Source organism: Diadema setosum, chromosome 1 (assembly GCF_964275005.1).
Source record: "Diadema setosum chromosome 1, eeDiaSeto1, whole genome shotgun sequence".
Taxonomy (NCBI): Eukaryota; Metazoa; Echinodermata; class Echinoidea; order Diadematoida; family Diadematidae; genus Diadema; species Diadema setosum.
In genome coordinates this window covers 49,801,910-49,811,736 of record NC_092685.1, presented here as the reverse complement: position 1 = coordinate 49,811,736, position 9,827 = coordinate 49,801,910, and the positions used below count along the sequence as shown (strand labels likewise).

The following is a 9,827-nucleotide window of genomic DNA, read 5'->3' as shown; positions in this document are numbered from 1 at the left end:
TCAAGCCTTTGCCCACTTGTGACTTCTTTGAGCACGAGTAATGCCAAACAGTCTATTCATTCAAACGTTTGCTTTACAGACAAAAACAACAAATCCACAGGTGTCCTCAATTAAAAAGCATCTTGGGGACAGGGTTGATAATAAATGCAGATTATAAGATGAATCTGTCAGTCTTAACATGTGCACTGAACATGTTACCACAAAAATCACTTAATAACAATCTAGATATTTCTGTTACGATGAAGAGTGGAACATGTTATACCCCTGGGTCATTTATCATTAACCCTAATCCCACTGAGGATTTTTGAGAGACTTGAAACCACTGGGGGGGGGGGGGGGGGGGCTTTTTGGACCCCCCTTCAGATCTCGGTCGTGGATCACGCGATAAACCCCGCGAAAATTTGCTCTTAGGTAGAGGCCAATGTAATCTGCAAGACTGTATAGTTAGATTTTTCAAATTTTAATTGATGTATTTTATATCAATTTATGCTAATTTATGCAAAAATAATTTTTTTTTTTGCCTATAAATCAAAATATGAAGCTCCAAGACTTCTAATTTTTGGTGAACATATTCTTTTCAATATCCTCAACAATAGTATTGCAGCAAAAATTTGGCTTCATAATTATTTCTTATGTATTTTATTGTTTATTGAATTTCTTATGTATTTCTTTGTTTTTTTACTTTTTGTTTTTGTTGGGTTTTTTTTTTAATCAAAATTTGTCGCACTTTTAATAGCATAATCAGGCTAAAATAAAATATCATCAGCCATTGAAAGTAAAAATATTTATTTTTATATGAATTAATTGCAAAAACACAATTTACATTGGATTTGTACACAAAATCATGTTTTTGAGCAATTTTTGGGTCGACAAATTTTTTTCAAAGGGGCGTGGCTTCAAAACGGTATGCCCGGGAGCGACAAATTTTTTTTTTTTTGAAAAAACAACAACAAATAGACAAACAAACAAACAAACACAGGATACTCAATTTTGGATACTGGTAAATCTTTGTCCAATGTAATCTCACATGTTTCCGTGAGTTTCCTTAGTTTGGCACATTCAAGATTCCTGCGCTGCTTCCATTTCCTGGGGTCTCCTCCCCTCTATCTCCCTGTACTCCTGAAGTCTTCTTAGCCACCTCTGCCAGTAGAGGTCACAGAGGTCAGAGGTCATCACATGGACATCAGCTGGAGAGCCATCCTTGTAAGCTATCACCAACAAGGCCTGGTCAACCTGCATCATCAAAAGACACATTTATGTGCAAATAGGTTCATCATCTTCTATCTCATTTAGTTCCTAACACATCAATCAAGTTCTTTATATCATTTGACACATCAACATATTTTAATAGCAATACATTTTCCATTTTCTTCAATCATCAACCAATCTATCTTTCTTTTCATCTGCACTATTATTCCCTAGCTTTTTTTTTTTTTTTTTTTTTTTTTTTTTTGGGGGGGGGGGGGGTAAAGAGCACTGAATATGGAAAGTTTTTTTTCCTACTCTTTCATTTGTATGGGTGGCTATGAAAATACTATGATATACAGTGTGTGTCTACATATATATATCTTTTAATTCACACATTTCACCTTTTGAACATCCATTTACACACTGATTCCTGTAAAGGTGGACATTTACATGATGTTGAAATTTGCACGCAGTTTGCGTAGCTAGAAACTAGCACGAAATGCAGAGGAATAGACAAACTACACTACCTGCAGCTGGTATCTGGGGTCAAAGTTGAGGGCACCGACATAAGCCACAGCCTGGAGTGGGTTGTCAAAGCACTTTGCCAGATCATTCTTGGGTTTCCTGGATGTCTTAAACTCTATGACACAAAGCTTTCCCCTGATAAACAAGTATGATATCAAAACTGGTTACATTTCAACTTTGCTGCTTATTCCATATGAAAGTCAATGTGAAACAAAACAAAAATCTGAAAATGGTGCACATCTTTGTTCATATCTTAAATCCTTACAACTGACATTTTAGTGCCACTAAGAATAAATTGTACAGGCTTTGAATGGGTGTAATTAGGTTTTGATCAAGGTTGTGACAATTGTATAAATGTCAGCACAAAGAAAAGAATCTTTGGAGATTCGACATTGACTTTAGTATGGAATAAAATGTGAAGTAAAACAAAAACCTGAAATTGAACCGCGAAAATAACAACACGCGAAAATAACAACATGCGCACAGATAAGCACAGTTAGACCTCGCAACCGCAAAATTAACAACACGTGAAAATGTTCTCCTAGTAGCAATTCGCGAAAATATCTGTACGTGAAAATTTCAGCTCGTACAGTAGTGATATGAAAAAAAAAAAATCTAATCATTTGATTATAGTAACCCTGATTGTTGAGAAAAAAGAAAAATGTAAACATGAAAGGGAATAGACAACCTTCAAATCACCCTCCTCTTGAGATGTTACAAAACTGTCAGCGATGACATTCTCCCTCTGTGTTCTCACCTATACTGTGTGATGCAGTCCAAGTATCCATGGTAACCGAGGACGGGGTGTCTGACATGGCATTCAAGGATGGTGGAATCATCACCCTTCAGCTCGGGAAGGACACTCTCAATGCTTTTCCAGTATCCTGAATCAGACACATAGAAAGTCTTAGATAAATGACTTCAAAATTCATTCTTACATTGGAGCACTGACAATCATCACGCAAACACTTTGTTGATGTTTATACAAATGATTTCAATAGATATTATTGTCACTGATGATGGATTCATGTGAAACATTTCAGTCACGTATTTGACCTCAACTATTTAAATGTGTTTGGAAATGATTAGATTATTTTATAAATATAACAAACAGACTTGCAATACTGATTTCGATGAAGTACGGTAAAACTATATCAATTTTAATACTCCAAAAGGAATATTCCGGGCTGCAGTACTTTCTGACCCCCCCCCCCCCCCACACACACACACACACACAGAGTACCAGTACTTTGAACCTCAATGCTCTAAATTCCTACCACTACATACCCATTTACACACACCTGGGCAGAAATGTGGATGTGTCTTGCTTGTAGGACACACATAGTGTGGCTGGGCTTGAACCCTAAACTTTCACAATGACAGTTTACTTGGCCCTAACACCAGCGAAGACTGGTAGCTGTGCCATTTTGTGCTGATGGCACAATCTGCCATTGTTCCTTCTTTATCATTTGATAGCACAGAGTACCTGCTACACAGACATAGGTCAAAAAAACTGACTGCATCTCTCAGCTGTTAATTCACAAAAGTTAATCATCTTTTGAATGAATTAAGCATTTACCTTGAATTCCTTTTCCAATTTCAACTTCCTCTGGGTTGTCCTTTAAGACCTTGCCAATGATATCATGAAGCTGACGTCCTTCAGAAAACATCTCTGTGGGGAGAGAAAATAATCACAGTAAAACTCCTAACAGAATGAAGAAAGGAGATTAGTACCTGATGCACACTCATTTGTATACACACATTAAAAAAACAACAACACTGAGGATACACATGAAGATGGTAAACATTCCATTCATTCCATTAACACATTCAAAGTGATTATATAAATGTATCTTTCTTTAACAAAAAAAAAAGAAGAAAAAGGGATTAATGAACTGCTTGAGTGTCACTTTTTCCATGACTGGTGAAGATATACAAAGAATGTACACATTATAGCATAGGACTGAGTGTGCATTTTTTCAAAAGTATCAAAGCTCTCCTTTGTTTCACCTTTGTCTATAAGACACAAAAGAGGCTGGTTCTGATGACATTAAAGGGTATACAAAACACCCTATGTTTAAAGTAATAACACTTTTAAAAAACTAGCTGTGAAAAGAGTGTTTTCACACGAGTACCCAAATGCCAATCAGAACCTTATCACTGAATGGTGAAAATAAGATCTAAATCTGATCATGTGGTTATTATGAATAGTGCATGGATCACTTTCCCACCTCTCTTTAGCTTCTGAAAGGCAGGAACTCCCATCTTTTTGATCATAAACAACTCCCATCGCATCAAAGCCATGGCACTCTCTGGTGACATCGTCTTCTGCAGAATATCTGTCACTGACGGTAACTTTCTAGCACCTGATTAATGACAGAGAAAGTGGAACGATCATTACAGTGTATCAAGAATATTATGTCTAAATCTTGTTTTTTTTTAAAGCAAAAAGCAAGTCCTACAATTATATAGAAACAATAACATAGCCATTTTTATGATTAAACCATCTCATATCAAAGTAGCATGTCAAGATGCCCTTTTACTGTAATATTTCACAAATAGGAAATATTTGACAAGTAACATCGTAGAACATCGTAGAACTTTTTTTGTGGATCGCTATTTTCCAAAATTGAAGTTATTTTCTGAAAGCTCGCGAAGTATACATGTATACGCATCGTTCCTTCTGATTATTGTACATATGTTGATGCATATAATTTATTTCGTATATTACATGAACCTTTTGTAAAAGTGTAGACAATATCATTTTATGATATGTATACTTTGCATTACGTTTTGATTTTCTTTGATTGGAAATAAACTACGATTGAACTTGAACTTATCTGGCTCTTCTCCATTAGTGTGAGGTTAGGGTAAGTAACACTTGACAAAATGTGACAATGTGACATTATAACTTTTGATGTGAGATATTTAATGCAAGATGAATCACATTTCCATAAACTATCAAGAAAAATCACATATAAGCATTGTTCCTCACCACTGATCATTTTCCCTCTTTGCGGGTCTGGCAGTATTTCATCACGTCCATTCAACTGTTTCCATGGAAACAGGAGCATTCTCCCAGACTGACTGATGAAGGCATCTCCCTCATCCTCACCACCTTCAAGGTAGTCGTTATATTTTGGTCCCCTATCAGCTTCATTAATAGAGCCGGGGACCGTCTCGGCCAAGACAGTTCTGAAGTCTGAAAATGCGACCGAAGATCCCGTGTTTGTTGCATCACTCGTTGATTCCTCTGTCATCTCCTTGGATCTCTGAAGCAGGGATGTCTGCATAGCTGTGTGGTAGTTTCTCAGTGGACCAATATTCTTCATCTGTGCCTGTTTCAGAGTGGCTTGGAGTTTGCTGCTTGTCCATCGGGTGTGTCCAGTACCCAAACCAAGTGCACTTTGATGGAAGCCTCTTGTTGTGGCCCCTTGCAATGCCAAACATAGCTGCCACCTCTTGGTGCCAGTTTTCTGAAACTTGCTTCCAAGGGCCATCCTCAACGCCATTGTCACGGCTGGTCTAGCCTTTGAGGAAAAAGAAAAGGGATGTTATAGATATAATTTATTAACTGTAAGCTCTGAGTTTTAAATGCATATATTTTGAGGATCATCATAATCTGCTAGGCTGTTCAGGAGATCAAATGACAGAGTGTGGTAAATGGTACGTGCGTGTGCAAATGCAGTTTCCTACTCCATCAGCATTCTCAGCGACACCTCGTGCTACAGCACATCCTAACCCTAAAACCTTAATATCCTACAACCTGAGCAGGAGCATGGCTGTGCAGGATATTTATTGAGTTTGAAACTGCATTAGCACCAAAGGTGCATTTACCTTACATAGCAAAAGAGCAAATTAAAGTTCCAGAATAAGGGGATTACACAGCATAGTCCAAAATCTCCTGTTAACCCATTCCTCCAACAGTTCTCTGAGAGCCTTCAATACAAATATCCTGATGGCAATGAAAACTTATAGTAAAAAAGTAATGGACAAGACACTTCTAATGATAAATCACACAACTTTCAGGATCAATGGGTCTAAAATTGATGAATGTTATGAAAACTGACTGTGATTTTCCATTGATATAAACAACGAACCACAATTTAAAGCTGAACAAGACCTCTACTAGTACTAGGACATATTCGGCCCTATTTAGAGACAGGAAGAATAAACTCTTGAAAAACAGCCAAATTTCTGTGCCATTGTGACACATTATAAGATATATTTCCTGACTGAAATAAATACCAAATTTTGTTATGCAAAAAGATTATTGGAAAATATCTATGTTACTTTAAAAAAAAAATTATTTGAGAGCTTAAGTGAAACTTAAATAAGTTGAAACTTCATTTTTTTCACTAAAGTGAATATTTCTCATGGAACTGCCCTAAACTTAGCTTTGATACAGAAAAAAAAACCCCAATAATATATTGAAACAAGACACTCTAATCTTTTTATCAAATTTTTCTGGTCAACAAAACACAAATAAACATGAATTCAGGCCACGAATTCAGACACTCTTGTCTACATCAGAACAGAATCCTACCACGGTTTTATAAAACCAGGTTCCTGAATCTTTGTCTATAGTATGACCCCTGTAAGGAATGGATTAAACATAAGTAAACAATTACAAGCCTAACATTAGGTCTACTTACCCTGTACTAGTGCTTAGCACTAAATTAATCTCAAGTTTTAGCGCACATTACTGTATACGCCATATATTTCGCGAGTCTAAATTTTCGCCAATCGGGACTTCCCGACAATTTCACGAGTGGTTAAATTCGTAATCGTGGAGTCCTGTACTGAACGGAGAAATATTATACGCGCACGTCACATTCATATCGGCATTAGAGTCAATATTTTCGCGTGTTTTTAATTTCGCGAATAGCAGCTGACTCGTGAAATATTCGGCGTATACAGTATATTGTTACATAAAAACAACTCCCATGCACTTATCCAAGAGCCGGTAGTTCGTCTACATAGAATAGTAAATAAAATGAACAAAACTAACGTTAACTAGATGCATCTGCATGCAGCATCAAATACAAATAGACTTCTAATGTTAGATATCAAATTCTTATTAAACAAGCTGCTATATTGCTAACCTGGCAGAGCCAATGGCATTACAACTCTGATGCAAAAGAAAATGACCGAACGAACTCAATATAAATACCGTTAGTGCACCAGTTTTCAACAGGACCCAGATTTCGACACCCAGCAGATAATTCTTATAAAATTTTATACTCAATACAAACGTCTGACTTCAGCAATCAACCAAGTTATCAATCACATTTCTAGTCAAGTTATATAAACACCGTTTGTCACTTGTCATCATAATCCGACGGTAGAATATTTAGGAGAAAAGCAACACAGTGTCAGCAGAAATGTTAATGTCAGCCATTTTTAGGGGTTCAAAACAATATGACGCATTTTGTATACATCGCCGTAAAATTAAATTCACCCGTGCCGGTTATCTTGCTTTAGTATCAGTTTGTTTGCCAAATCTTGATGTTTGATTTCATAATCGTCTTTAGTAATTTCATGGCTGAATTCGTGATAAATGAGCAAACTTGTAGAAAGAGTTGGCTTTGAGAATGTGGCACCAGATTTCGACATTCCCATATTAAGACACGTTATAGAGGAAACAACAAGTTCTTGCGCCGGTATGATTGCTAGTTTGCGTCCACAATGCAGTGTACGCGTACTGTACGCGCCATGTGATTTCTGTGTGATGCGCGCTGTGATTGTGTCGAAAAATGATGCTGGGTGTCGAAATCTGATGCCAGCGACGGCGTGACGGAAATCGCTTAAAAATTGAACGCGAGTGCATTCAAATGGGAATTCGTTTAGGCCTAAGGCATATTACGATTGGCCTTTGTAGCTCAACTTCATATCGAAATTCCGAGGTAAAACGGTGCAGTATTGATGGTAAACAAGGAAATGTGCTAAAGTGTCGAAAACCGGTACCCTTACTGTACCATCCTTTCATGACTTCAGTGTTTACTACACTGTCACTATGTATGCAGCTCTCTCTAAACTAGTCATTACATTAGTGTCAAATATTTACCGACATTAACCAACTGTAGCCTCATTCCCAATGGCAATGCATGGCTTTTCGTCAGATCGTCCGTCCTCCCTCCTCAGCTCAGTTTATTTGTTTTAGTGTTTATATCCTGAGCAATAAAAAAGCAGCGTGGAGAGGCCTTATTCAATTCAGTAGCACTGAGTTGATAGCTCCACGTTTAACGTTAGACTCGAGTGATAATAATACCGCATTTAGGCCTACCGGTACACTCACTACAATTTCTACAAAATCTTCATAATCATTTCTAAAAGAATGCTAAAATACTTACGAATAAGAGGCTGCCTGATACCAATTTACAATAGCTGCATATTTCGGCACCCCCTCCGTGATCACATGGGCTCTGTCAAAACAATCTCAAATTTAGCGCGGGTTTTATCTATTAATTTCGTTTGTTTACAACAGGCCCGTGCAAAGGTCGACCATAAAGTACCGCCAGACGACACGGGAGACAACCGGAACCATTACGAGTGCTGCCGGTGCCAGCGAGCTGCTGCGCCGCCGCAGCCCGCCCGGCGGAACTCGCTGCATGCTGGCAGCTTACCAACCCGTACAGACATCAGCCATATGCGGTGGGCGAGATTTTTCTCAATTCACCTGTTGGCGCCCTCAACGAACCATTCTGTATGAGGCGAAATGGAAAAGAACCAAAGCGATGTAAAGTACATTGTACATGTAGAGTATGATCAACTCCAAGGAGCATGACAAAGTATTACACGGTACCAGTAGCTGACATAACATCTAAAACGATAAATGAAATTAAAAAGAAAAACAACATTGTGAGAATGCACACAACAAATTTCTGTTTTATCATTGTTGTGCATTATGTTTGTTGGTAAAGTTCTATCACATAGAATTTCATTTCTAGGAAAACAATCGTTGACATTTTAAAAAGGTATATCAAAATATCTATAAAAATCGGTTTTTATTTTCTATGCATTCAAAATTGGTTTTCAGTAGTAATTACTGGTATTTTACTTTAAAATTTTCAACAGCTCTATCAATCTTGATTGGAAATGGAAAACAATAAATTTTATCTTAGACTTGTTGAAGATAATATGGAACTGAGTGTTTGATTGCATATCATATAACAAGGACAATATCTATTCATTTCATATTAAGTTTCATGATTTCTTGAGATCAAGATTATTAAGTAGCTTAAATCGCAAAGCATTGGGTTTCAACATTCTCATCAACATTGTATCATAATTCCAGTCTTATATTTTGGATTTGTAAACTTTTCTTCTTTTCCTTTTTTTAATTGCAGAGGAGAGAGTTTGATGGTATATTCAAAGTGCATACTAGCATTATATTCATGTAATGGTGTCAAGACTTCCTTTTCATGCATGTCAAGTCATCACTGAGGTCAGCAAAATTTAATTTCTGCCAACTACTGTACGAGCTGAAATTTTCGCGTACAGATATTTTCGCAAATTGCTACATGGAGGACATTTTCGCGTGTTGTTAATTTCGCGGTTGCGAGGGTCAAACTGAACTTAGCTATTCGCGCGTTATTTTCGCGGTTCAAAGGCGATTCGCAAAATTCGCGAAAGTAAAACCACCGCAAAAATTTCAGCTCGTACAGTATCTTGGGGCCTGGGCTGCATTAGCATTTATTTTATTGCCTCAATTTCTATGTTCTGCATGTGTGGCTTCAGAGTGTAGGCCCTGTACTCTCTTCCCACTGATGTGTTTGGGTATTCAGGTTTGATATACAAAAGAATTACTGGAAGATGTGCAAGAGACTGGTTTAAAAAACAACAACAAACAAACAAGCAAACACACACACACACACAGAACAACTATCGCAACTGCAACCTCAGCCGCGGAGCTATTGAGTGACTTGATGCTTTGATTATACCCCATTCAAATGGAGTGACATTCAAAGCAAATACTCTTGTACTGAATATCTAAGAACACATTTCGGTCATGCAAGTTAACCTACGGATTTAAGATTGAATAAATCAGTATCTTCCTCCCCCCCCCCCCCATTCTTTTGAATAAAAATTTATTTTTTAAATGATTTTATTTA

General features: G+C 37.2%; 1 protein-coding gene across 1 annotated transcript; it reads right to left on the bottom strand.

Annotated features, from left to right (window-relative positions):
- Window positions 1-989: 989 nt before the first annotated feature.
- Window positions 990-5,225, bottom strand: LOC140231749 (mitochondrial genome maintenance exonuclease 1-like). Its single transcript, XM_072311902.1, has 6 exons — window positions 4,709-5,225; window positions 3,945-4,079; window positions 3,293-3,385; window positions 2,471-2,597; window positions 1,716-1,848; window positions 990-1,233 (listed from the first exon to the last, which is right to left on the bottom strand). The coding sequence occupies exons 1-6, from the start codon at window positions 5,223-5,225 to the stop codon at window positions 1,060-1,062; spliced, it is 1,179 nt and encodes a 392-aa protein (XP_072168003.1). The 3' UTR covers window positions 990-1,059.
- Window positions 5,226-9,827: the final 4,602 nt, after the last annotated feature.

Excerpts from the sequence above, each read along its gene's own strand:
- LOC140231749 (XM_072311902.1), bottom strand. The coding sequence starts at position 5,225 with ATGGCGTTGAGGATGGCCCTTGGAAGCAAGTTTCAGAAAACTGGCACC. Across the intron at positions 3,386-3,944 it reads CTTTCAGAAGCTAAAGAGAG|AGATGTTTTCTGAAGGACGT; the intron begins GTGGGAAAGTGA and ends CTCTCCCCACAG. Across the intron at positions 1,849-2,470 it reads GACTGCATCACACAGTATAG|GGGAAAGCTTTGTGTCATAG; the intron begins GTGAGAACACAG and ends CTTGTTTATCAG.